The 12545-nt window shown below is 45.5% G+C and overlaps 1 protein-coding gene across 1 annotated transcript in view; it reads right to left on the bottom strand.

The window, feature by feature from the left end:
- Positions 1 to 12061, bottom strand: part of ENPP6 (ectonucleotide pyrophosphatase/phosphodiesterase 6) — a 106578-nt gene extending 94517 nt beyond the window's left edge. The window contains exon 1 of the mRNA XM_046648379.1: positions 11766 to 12061. Coding sequence (XP_046504335.1) covers positions 11766 to 12006 — 241 coding nt within the window. The 5' untranslated portion in view covers positions 12007 to 12061. The remainder of the gene's footprint in view (positions 1 to 11765) is intronic.
- Between the last annotated feature and the right edge of the window lie 484 nt (positions 12062 to 12545).

The following is a 12545-nucleotide window of genomic DNA, read 5'->3' as shown; positions in this document are numbered from 1 at the left end:
CGAGGCTGGGAAACATTTTTTAAAAAACTCTTTTAATGTGAATACATTTCCCTAAATCACAAAGGAGGCGCAATGGACTGAATGTGTGCATCCTCTCAAAATTCCCATGCTGAAATCTAATCCCCAGTGTGATGGTGTTAGGAGGCGGGGCTTTTGGGGGGGTGATTAAGTCATGATGGGGAACCCTCATGATGAGATTAGTGCCCTGATAAAAGGGACCCTGGAGAGCTCTCTGATCCTCTTTCCGCCAAGTGAGGATATGAGGAGAAGACAGTCATTTGTAACCTGGAAGACAGACCTCACCAGAACCCAAGCATGCTGTCAACTTGATCACAGACATCCAGCCTCCAGAACCGTGAGACATCAATTTCTGCTGTTAATAAGCCACCCAGCCTGTAGCACTTTGTTGCAGCAGCCTGAACCAAAACAGGGTGCTTAATCAACGTTAAATTAAAATCTCTGCTCATTCGACTCGAGACGAGCAAGTTCCACTGGATATGGATATATTTTTTAATTTAATATTTTGAATAGATAAATTGTATTGTTCAGAAAGATAGGCAACCAGACATCTCTCTCCCATCTTTGTCTCTTATCTGTCCACATGCTACTCCAATAGGTCACCACAGTTCCTAGTTTCTTACGTATCTTTAAAGGTATCTTTTCCCTCCAATTGGCAGAAATCCTTGGCTGGGCCCTGAGGACCCTGAATGGGAGGCTCACTGCCTCCAGCCTCCTGGTGGAGCCTGGCTGGACAAAGGGTGGAAGAGAGGCTGCCTCCCCACCATGGAGCATTTGTGACCAGAGACAAAGGGAACGTGTGAAAAGTTTATAAAATAACTGGTCACTTATATACAGTACCTGGCCTGCCTGCTGGGAACATCTCAGTGCAAAGGACTCCGTGGCATTTTCTAGGGGCTGCTGGAGCCAAGACTCTAGACCCCGGTGACTTCTCTGAAGTGTCTCCCTGCCCTCACATGGCCTAGCCTCACGTCTTCCTTCTTTGGCAGACTCTTGGTGCAACATCTTGCAGGCCAGGGCTGTGCCCTAGAGAGGGTCCACATCCTTTACAAATGAGAACACTGAAGCCCAGAGAGGGAATTCACATGGCCCATGAGGGGGGACCCGGTGCAAAGACCTTTTATATGTTTTCATTAGTCTGGGCTGCAGGCACAGGGGAGGGAGGTGGTGGGCCTCTGGTCTGCTGGTGAGTGACTGAGAAGCCCAGTATTTGACATTTTCTCCCAAACACCTATGTTTATTTAAGATTTTTGCCTTCAACCATTAAAGCAAAATGTTTTCTCAAGTCCACCTGAGAAAGCCAAATCCTTATCCATACAGATAATTTTTCAGGGAAAGCTTGACACACTACAGAGCCGGTGTGCTAATTTATTTGATTTGTGTGCAGAATCTGGAAGAAAGGCTCAAGGCCCAGAGAGCCCTTAGGCAAACTCTGTGGGAGTCTTACTCACTACATCCAAAGACACAGGGACCTCCATCTGCCACCTCCTTTCCTTCCCTCAGGCCAGAGTTCTTGTCAAGGGACATCAGCATCCAATGGGATTAACTACAGACCACTTTCTTCAGCTGTATGGAAGAGGTCAAGGTGTAGTTGCTGTGAATAACGGGAATGGATGCAGAATCTCATCGAGAGCACTTCCCGCAGCCTTTCCCTCCGCCCCACCGTAGCTCCTAAGAACCTATTGGAACCTCACTACTGTATTCCTAGCACCGAGAACAGAGCGCCTAGAACATTCTCAGCAAATATCTGCCACTCATGAAGTGCACAGCTAACCCAGGGCTCCATCTGCCCAGGTCTCTCATTTTAAAGCAGGGAGAACTCAGGACTCGGAAGAGGATGTGACTTTTCCAATGTCCCAGTGGGTCATGGCAGAGTCAGGAGAAGAAACCCGGCCTCCTGGCTCCCTCTTGCGCTCTCCCTGGTCCACCAGTGCTGCCCAGCTGACCCACATCAGACATATTGGTTGGGCAACCTGGGGTGAAAAACAAAGCTGCTCACAGCCAAGGTGACTGGGCAGGGGACCCGGCCTCCTGGCACACCGGTAACTCATTCATGGCCCACAGCACACTGCTCTGCTGCAGACTTTTACATGCATTTTCACAACCACCCCACTTGTTGTCCTGCCTCAGACCTGGCAACTGAGAAGCACTCGCTCTCAAAGGCTGGCACCCGGGGGAAGTTGTGTCATCAAGGAGGTAAAGTATCTGCAGTATCCTTGACCAAAAGTCTGTTAATGATTTCAGCCTAGGCAGCCCTTTGTCCAGAAGAGCCTGCCCACACATGGTGCCATGACCTGTCTGTAGAACCCTTTCTCCTTGCTATGGAAAGGGCTGAAGATACGAGTAGGTTATGATCAAGCACAATATCCAACAGAGCCAAATGCTACAAAAAGGACCCAGAGGAGCCCCAAACCTGCCCCAGGTCTTCGCCTGGGAGACTGTGGACACAATGGTCCTATTCACAGAAGGGGACTCTGAAACATGAGTAGGTGTTGTTTAAAGTGTCTCTGAAATAAATGTTAACATGCTGACTTAGGCTCCCTCTGAATTAATTTTAAAAGTCCTTTTACCCATTTCTGCCAAAGCATTCATGATGAAGCAGGTACTGAGAGCAGCATGGTTTAACCAAACTCCCAGAAGCCTCGGCAGGAGGCATATGGTCCTATCAATCAACAAGGTGGGCGGGGGTGGGGAGATCAGTCATGCTTTGGAGACCGCACTGGCTCTGTGCGGGTGAACCTTCTGAAAAAGGGTTTGCTGTTATTATAATCAAAAGCTTTCACCACATTTTTAAGCTTTACCCACTACCCTAACCATTCCCTTCTTCAGGGAGTGACTTTCAAGCAGCTGAACGCTATATAACAAGAACTGCCTCTCATCACCATGGAAGCCAAGAGAAACATACTCTCTGAAAAGTGACACTTCAGTGTAGAGAGGTCTGTTGATGGGAGCTTAAATAATGATGTGCCAGGAAAGATTACTTGTGTAAATTCTTGGAACACGCTTTTTTCTCAGGGCATGAGCCGGTTAGTGCTCTTCACAGCTTCTGTTGCCCAATGCCTCACCCACCCAGCTTGCCTCTCTAGGCAGCTCAATCAGGACTCATTACACAGACTGTAGTTTTAAATGGAAATGTGGAAAGATGTTGTTAGGGGTCCCTGGGAAGTAGAGACAATTTTCAGACAAAAGTTCATGCAGATGAAAAGATAGATTTAATTGTGCATCTGTGAGAAATATCCTCTATCAACTGTGTGGCAAGCAGACAGGTAAGAAGTGCATTTACTGGGGTCCATTGGGATCCACAGGAGCAATTTCTCTCCTTTACTCCCATGGTTATTCTACATGCTTCTAGAACTCTCCTTTAAGACATTGTCTCTGATCCCCTAAAGATCCAACTCTAGGTGAATATCCCATTCCAACCTGAAATCTATTCAGATGAAAATTTACTTCCACAAATAAACAGCCCTCCTAACTTTCCCATCTCTGTTCATAGGAGACCCAGACTTCTGAGTATCGTGTAGCCTTGGAATTGATTCAGGCTCCATCCTTTTAGTTCTTTTATATTCACTCATTACCCAATCAGTAAGTTCTGCCTCAAACTCAATTCTTCCCTTGCAGCCCATCATAGAGATAGATGCTCAGATGTTTGCAGTGGAAAAGGAGGAAAGGAGGCACTTGTTGGATTAGCTTTCAAAGCCTTCTATCAATTGCATGCCTTTTCTTCCCCACAAATTCCTCTTTCTCTAACCCTCCAGCCTACACCTGGTGAATGGGTTATCACCCTTCCACCATCTTGTTAATGCTTCTCTGCCTTTGCTTGTGCTGTGTCCCTCATATATCACAGTTTGTATAGAGTTCTTTTTTTTTTAAGATTTGGCTAAAAATTCATCTCCTACTAAAATCTTTCCACTCATCTTTCAATGTTTAGTTCTAGATCCACCTTCTCCATGAAAATATTCAAGACCATTACAACTCCCAATAATACTGCCCTCTCATGAGTTGCAGACACTTATCCCGATACCATTCATTTTCATTAAGACCCATACATTTCTTGTAAAATGCAACTAACATCCATTCAGTGTCTGTGAAACATTACATTAATGTTACAGATAATTCCTGTCCCCCTCTGTGGGAGGATTATACTTCCCTAACCTATTGGCATCAAGCTTGGCAATAGGATTTGCTTTGGCCACTGAAATGTGAGTAGATGTGACTTGTGCCACCTCTGAGAACGTCTAAGCATCATCGCATTGTTCTGCCATTTTCCCTTTGCCATGTGAGCAGCATATATCATTTAGAAGTTGCTTTTTCAGCCTGGGTCTCGAAGAGGAAATGGGGCAAAGTTAATCCTGAAAGTCCACGTACATGAGGGAGAAATAACCTTTCACTGTTGTAAGCCTGTGACATAGCTTGTTGCTGCAACATAATGTAACCTAATCTTACTGATAAAGTACGTAATATGTACAGTTTTTATAATGGTGGTTTTTACAGAAACTTTCTCATTTTGTCCTCACAACAAGCTTATTGGGTCAGTTTTAATTTCTCCATTCTACTGACAAATAATATTAAAACTCAAAAGAACTTGTTCAAATTCTGAAAGTTAAAAAGGGACAGAATAGATGAAATGAGATCTTCTGCATAAATCTATAGCTCTTTGCACCACACCGTGTGTTATGGGTGGAATTGTGCTCCCCAAAAAGATCTGTTGAAGTTTGATCCCTCAGTACCTGTGAGTGTGACCTTATTTGGAAACAAGATCTTTACAGATAATCAAGTTAAGATGAGGTCATTAGAATGGGACTAATCCAAAATGACGGATGTCCTTATAAGAAGAGAAGAGACATGTGTAGACACACAGGGAGGACACCATGTGGCAATGGAGGCAGAGACTGAAGTGATGCGTCAAAGCATCTACAAACCAAGGAATACCAAGGATTGCTGGCGACATAAGAAACTAAGAGAAAGTTATCAAACAGATCCTTCCCCAGAGGCGTCAGAGAGAGCGTGGCCCTGCTGACACCTTGATTGCAGATCACTAGCCTGCAGAACTGTGAAGGAATAAATTTCTACTGTTTTAAGCCACTCAGTTTTGGTAATTTGTTACAGCAGCCCTAAAAACACCAACACACCATGACTACCTGAATTCCAGGGCAGAAACTAGCAGAAACTCTCAGCAAGTAGGTTTTGGGATGGAAGTGGTCTGTCGGAAAAAAACCTTCATTCTTCCATTGGCAGCCTAGTGTCACCACAGTGTCTGTATTAGTCTCCAAGAGCTGTCATAACAAAGTACCACAGACCAGATGGCTTAAATGACAGAAATATATCTTTTACAATTCTGGAGGTTAGAAGTCCAAAATCTAGGTGTCATTAGGGTTGGTCTTTTTGGAAGCCTCTCTCCTTGGCTGTCTTTTCCCTATGTCCTCACATGGTCTTCCCTCTGTGCCCATCTGTGTTCTAATCTCCTCTTCTTATGAGGACTCCAGTCATGTTGGAGCAGGGCCCACTCTAATGACTCTATTTTAACTCAATTACCTTTTTAAAGACCCTATCTCCAAATATAGTCATATTCTCAGGCATTGGGGGGTTAGGACTTCAACTTATGAATCGGGGGGAACACAATTCAGCTCATAACACCATCTTGTGTCTTCAGATACCTAAGGAATCTCTCATAATGTCTCTGTTCACAGCCCGGCCACTTAAGCAATCCGGGATGGAGAATGAGAACGCGAGGATGGCCTCACGAGCCCTTTAAGTTGCCAGACCCAGCCCTAGGCCCAACAGCCAGGACCACACAAAACTTGGCCTTCACTGTCCTCTCACAGTTGTTCACATGGGTCTGAGCCCTTTGCCCTGTTTACGCTTTGCTGTCGCCTCTGCTTTCTTGGATTCGGCAGTCTTGGCTAGAACCAGGCTCTCTCTTGGGCTATGCTGAAGACTAGTGTTCTCGTTAAATTTCCTCCCAACACCCCAAGCCTGGATCCTCTACTTTGGGTGACCGTCCTTTCAACCATCTTGATGCCTCCAACCTTATAATCAAAATTTAAAACAAAATTCATAGACATATTTTGAGATATATCACACTTCTAGACATGAGTGGTAATCAGCTCACCTAAATGGCCCTTAACCACTTTCATAAAGAAAAGCATAATTTCGGTTTTTTCTCCTCCTTATTAATTTAGGAATATCCAACATCAAAATAATAATCAACAAGTTCTCTGAAACTCTGAATGTTTTAATCATTATTACAAGGGCTTTTTGCTATAAAGAATTTTATTTGGAGAAGACAGAATAAATAATCAAATTGGTGAAAATTTGATGAAAAATAAGGGAAGTGAGCGATTAGAGAGTGATGGAGTGATGTAAGCTCTTTTAGTTAGGGTGGCCAGGGAAGGCCACCACAGAGACTTTGAGGAAGAGATCTGAAAAAAGCAGAGCAAATCTTGGTTCTTTCTGGGGAAAAGCATTCCAGCCAGAAGGAGCAGCAAGTTCAAGTGTCCTGAGGGAGCCACGTGCGTGGAACAGGTGAGGAAGGAAGGGGAGAAGTGGTCAGGAATGAGGTCAGAATGGGGCTAGGTGACTGTGTGGGGTCAGTTCTGTAAGAACTTTAGATGTTACTCAGAGTGAAAGCAGAATCTACTGGAGGGTTTGAACAGAGGAGCGACACGATCAGATGTGTGTTTAAAAGGACTGCTCTGGTTCATACGTGGAGACAGACTGCAGGCCAGAGAGGGTGGAGGGAGCTGGCGCTGTTAGGAAGCTCTAAGCAATAGAGTGCCAGGGATGGAGGTGGGAGAAGTGGAAGCTTCCAATCCATCTTGAAAATACAGCTGACTCAGGCCGTGAGAGAAAGGGAGGTGAGAAAGATGAGGAGGAACCAACCAAAGGGACTGAGAAGCAGTCAGTGAAATAAGAGGAAACCAGAGAGGCCAGAGTCCTGGAACCCGAGTGAGCTGTGAGGACAGAGGAGCATGGGCTGTGCCAAACGCTGTTCCTGGGCACAAAGTCAAAGCCTGAGGACTGACCCTTGACCCCTATGAGGTTACTGGGGAGAACAAAAGCACGATCGGGTTTTGTACCAGAGAGAATGAGGGGAGAAGTTGAGGGCATCCAACATAACATATCTGAGGAGGTGTCTGAATCTAAGGAGGCTAACAGGCTGGGGCGCATCTCTCGTGCCAGTGTCTCTCGGGGGAGGGGAGGGAGCCCTGGAGGCCGCGTCCGTGCTGCTTGTGCTGTGGGCGTGCAGAGGCTGCTGGGCAGCCCCCCAAGTGAAACCCGAATTCTCCAGAAAACTGAGCATGTGGGGTTTTTTTCAAAACATGATTTCTCAAGTGCTTTCTGCACTGATTTCCTTTGGTCCAAGGGACAGCCGGTTTTAATTTAAATCAGCTATTCTCTTAAAAACCAGGGAAAGCGTACCTCCCCCTGCAATCTCTCGCTCCAGAGTGTCGGATCCTTGATATCTGGGATGAATCTGCTTCCCACGTGACTCCTAGGAGGACAACAGGAACTGCGTTGGCACCATTGTTAATTCTAAGCGGTGGACATCCTTGGTTTTGCTTTGATTCCGGTCGAGGATTGATAGAGCACCTTGATTCAGGCTCTCGCTGCCTACTGGACTGGTCTTAGGGAGACCGCTCTCCCTGGGTCCGGGGTCACAGGCATAACCTCCTGGGCGTTCCAGGACTCAGGTCAGGGCCCCGCAAATTGCTATGTGAGAACTGGGCTCTGATGCCCCCTCTCCAATCTCAGCCTGCTGCTGACCTTCTTCAGTGCCTGGAGTGAAGCACCACTCCTTGAACTTTACTAGTTTCTAAATGTGGAACTGATCATCACATACTGCACAGCAAACTCACTTCGGCAGATGTTCGTCTCTTGGAAGACTACGTTCAGTCAACATTAAATGCTAGACTGGTTTCCCTGCTACTCAGGACGTTTCTGGACCACTTTCCCCAAATTTTTCATCAGAAGGGTTCAAGAATTACAAACAAATGCTGCCATTGACCTCGGCAAAATGATGCTAAGTTAGGCTGCCTCAAAATATACCTGGCATTTTCTCTCACCTATGATCCGGATTGAACAGATCACTGCTTTCCTTCCACGGATTTTATGTTAAACTTTTCTTCAATCAAATGTGAATTTACCTCAAAGAGAGAATAACTTTACAAAAACAGCCACAGTAAGAGAGATTAAAACAAAAAGCAGCCAGTAGCAGTTACACTGGTTATGTTTCAAGTAAAATTTAAGTTGGTTCACACACAGCTCTTCAGAAAGAGTGCCTCTGCATAAAGGGAGACAGAACAATATATGCCATGCTTGTGGCTGTTTATTCCAGCTCAGGGCCCACCTCCTTCAAAATGCTTCCACACGCTACACCAACTGGAAGAAAATTCTCCTCTCTTCTGGTCTTCTGGAGCATATTAGGAAACTACCCATTGGTCCTTAGTATCTTAGTTTGCTAGGGCTGCCATGATAAAGTACCACAGACCGGGGAGCCAAACAGCAGACATTTATTTCTCACAGTTCTGGAGGATGGACATCCAAGATCATGATGTTGGCAGATTTGGTTTCTGGTGAGACTTCTCTCCTTGAGGATCCTGCCTTCTCGGTGTGCCCTCATGTGCCCTTTGCTCAGTGCAGGCTTATCCCTAGTGTCTCTTTTTCTTCATAAAAGGACATCAGTCACGTTGGATTAAGGTCCCAGGCTAAGGGCCTCATTTTAACTTAATCACCTCTTTAAAGACCATATCTTCAAACGCAACTACATTCTGAGGTTCTGGGTTGGGACTGCAACACACAAATTTTGGAGGGATACGATTCAGCCCTTGTCATTCATTCTAGAATGTTATAGGTACCCGATGTGCTTCTCCTCCTCAACCTGGATGGAGGCTCCCTGGGCGAAAGGCCCTGTTTTAGGATTCTATGTGTCGCCAGCACTCAATTGTTTGACGAATCTTCTTGATCACTACTGGGATTTTGTTCACATTTGTCCTGATGCAAATATATTTTGAAGGAGAAAAGAAATCAGCCACATGGCTTCATGTCAGTGGGCGACATGATTTCCAAGCTTTCTTAAAATCTTGTGATTGTTTATTTCCCATCGCCATCCACATTGGCTTCCCAAGGAGTTCTCCTCTCTAGAGAGTTTTAGTCATTTGCTTAATATCTTATGTGGAGGCTTCCCAAGACATGCCAGTCCTAATTTTGTCAAATTCCCTATGCATCGCTTATTTTCATGTCCGCATCTGGCAACACCTGAGACCCTGGCCTGAGTGGGATCCAGAAGCTGAGGAAACTGAGGCTCAGAGCAGTGCAATGGCTTATCTGGAGTCTTCCAGCATCATCCTGACTCTGCGAGGACTCCAGGCAAGTTCCTCCAGCTCCAAAGCCAGGGTTCCTTCCAATAAGCCATCATTTCTTATTATGCAAAGAGAATGACACTAAGGGCTTTGTGTCTTATGGGCAATAATTCACGTAATGAAATGAGACCATACTCTCTCTTACAAATTCTGAGGATCCCTAAAACAGCATATCTTTTAGTACCAAAAGGATCAAGCACGATTCTTTTGTTGGTTCACAAAATGCTCAAATGCTCAAACCATATGTTTAAATAGAAATCCCAACAGATAGATCCTTCCTGATATGAGAAAAGAGGAGTTTTTCAACATCAGGTGGAAAAATAAGCATGGATATTGGGAGAAACAGTCTAAATTTAGCCCTGAGCCAGTCCTGGGGTGGTGGAAACCATACCATCCTCTTGGCCTGGCATCTCCCAGCCTATCAGCCTGGGCCAAGCCCTTTCGTTCACTTAGTGGGTCCAAGACAAATGAGACCCAAAGACATTTGCACACGAACATGAGCCTTGCCAGACACATCCTGTATACGATATTGCTTTTCCAAACTGGAAAAGCCAATTTAAGTATTGAGCAGGCTTTCTAATCAGATAATACATTCTACCATCTAAAAATATATACGCAGAACACACATGGACAACTTATGGCTTCCTCGGCTAGGCTCAGTTTGAAAGTGAAGGTGAGATCTTTGTCAAACTCTCATGGGAACTGCACTGTCCCACTGTGGGAGGGGCTCTTCTGTCATGAAGACAAGTGAAGACACCCATGGCCTGAAAAAGTGTGTCCCTGCATGACCGAGGCTTTGTGCCAATTATTCCTGGTGCCAATATCAGGAATGTGGGTCTGACAGACAAAGGACCATGTCACTGGCTTGCTTTCTCTGTGGAGATTGTAATGGGCCCTTTTTCCTCACTGGAGTCTGACTTTCTAAAATGGATTTTGTTCATTTTCCACTGAGATCGAGAAAACCGCACGTGGCAGTTTATGAATTGGGTCTCCCAGCAAGGCTGAGAGACAACTGGAATGGGGGTGGTCTGCGTGTATGAAGCTCCCTGAACAGAACTGAAGTCGGGCTGTGACACACAATAACAGCTATGTGTGACCCAGCAGCCTGCAAACTGCTTCCCTCCACGGGGGAACGTGTGCCAAGTGAGGACGAGAGGACTTTTGTTCATCCTCTTTATCTTAGAGACGCTGGCTGTTTGTCTGTTGGGGGAAATAAAAAAATAAGCAAATAAATTCCTGGCTTGTATGCAGTCTGGATTTTTTTCTCTCCATGCCTTCATTTCTAATTCTCCAGTCTCTTTCCCCTTGAATTGTATGGAATTTTCACGTACACATGCGTGCAGAACCCATGCATGAAATCAGAGACATCGATTTGTCTTTTCAAACTCCTTCAGTTTGCCAATCTATAGAGATCCATAACGAGATGCAAGAGTTCTCATCCCCTTTCTGTTAACATAATTTACAGTTTTCCCTGTGTTCAGAGAGCACAGAGAAGTCCTGCATAAGCAGCAATAACAGTGCATTCTTAACAGCCTCCCTGGACGGTTTGCTAAATTCTTTCTGAGAACCTCTTGCTGGCCCTTACAAAGGTTAACTGACAAACAAACGAAGCTGGGAATCCAACTGCGTGAGCAGAAAGCACGTTCTATTGCAAAGACAGAGGATCAAGTTTGTGGAATCACATTTAGCGTTCGGGCCATCCCAGAGGAAGGTCATCTTCAGGGAAAAATCAGCTTTCTCAAACCCAGGCACAGTCTGGGTTAGCTGGGGCTTTTTTTTCTTTTTAACAGATGCTAGAAGTTAAAAATTGGAATCTGAATTACACAACAACTCTTTTCTTCTCTGTGTCATTTTACCTGGCCCAAAAAAGCAAAAGAAGACGCAAGTGGCATTGCTAAGTAATAATATTTCAGGATATGGCCTAGAAACTCGCTCCAAGTAATCCAGGAACCCCACGTGTAACTCTCATAGTCTAGCACGTTGATAAACAAGCCAAAATGCCTCCAGGAGGACAGATGACTGCAGAGCAAAGGGACAGAAGGAATTTGGTACGGACACACGAAGACCTGTTGACTTTTTAAACTTGAACTTAGAAAACGTGGAGTTAGCTAGAATTTCTACTTGTAAAACTCATCATTTTTGTAAGTCATCTGTTCACGTAGTTCTCTGTTCTCCACACTGAGAATCCAAAACAGGTCCTTGGGATAACTTTTGGAGACCAACACAACCGTGAAAAGAAAAATCTCAGCCAAGAACACAGATTTCTTGTCTATCTGTGGTGTCCCAAAGGACTAGGAAAACCCAAACGAGACTCGATTCCAGGAGCTAACTGTTCCCTGTTGGACTCCAGCCCGCCCCTCCCCACCCAGAAGAGGAACCGGTACTCACCAGTCATTAGGGTGTAGTAATTGGGATAAGAGAGACTGGGAAAATCTGGGGTCAAGTAGTCCACTTTTACTCCCCTGCTCACGATCTCTTGGAAACCAGGCAAGGACTCCAGGGCCTCATCACTGATGTAGTCCGAGCGAAAACCATCCAGCAGGAACACCAGGAGCTTCCGGCGGGCCGAGGCTGGCTGTGCCAGGCTGAGCGCGAGGACCAGCAGGAGGGCCCCAGGCTTCGCTGCCATGCTGCCAGGAGCCTGCCCGAGCCCGGCTGGCACAGCCGTCCCCTTGCAAAGACTGAGGATGGAGAATCTGTAACTATTCTCTCTTCTAGGGGCTGGACCTTGACTGCTGGCCTTGCTGAGCCAAGTTCACTTTCAGAATTTAAAGGTACAGCACCCCCTTTTAAAAACATCTATGCTCACCCTTTACTAGAAAGTCCGGAGCCTGACTCCTTTGGAGAAGCTGGGTTCCCAAACAACCCAGAATTAACACCAGGGGACAAAGTGCAACCTTACTATTTTGAGTGAATGTTCCAGAAATACAAGCACCCACAGAAAGGTGGAATTTTAGAAGATGACAGAAGTCAACACTGACTTCGCAGTTGGGCTAACCAAAGGGAGGAGGCAAGGAAAAAGGCAATCTTTTAATTTGCTATGATCCCACGTCTTTGCCCGATTTAAACGCTCTTACTGACTTTTTCACTTACAATTTAGTATTGCAAACCTCTGAACTCAGTATATAAACAAGGGGCAATAAAACGAGTTGGTCATATTTGTGAACT

The sequence above is a fragment of the Equus quagga genome, chromosome 22, assembly GCF_021613505.1.
Source record: "Equus quagga isolate Etosha38 chromosome 22, UCLA_HA_Equagga_1.0, whole genome shotgun sequence".
NCBI classification, from domain to species: Eukaryota; Metazoa; Chordata; class Mammalia; order Perissodactyla; family Equidae; genus Equus; species Equus quagga.
The sequence above is the reverse complement of the archived record's forward strand: the minus strand, read 5'-3'. Positions and strand labels throughout refer to the sequence as shown.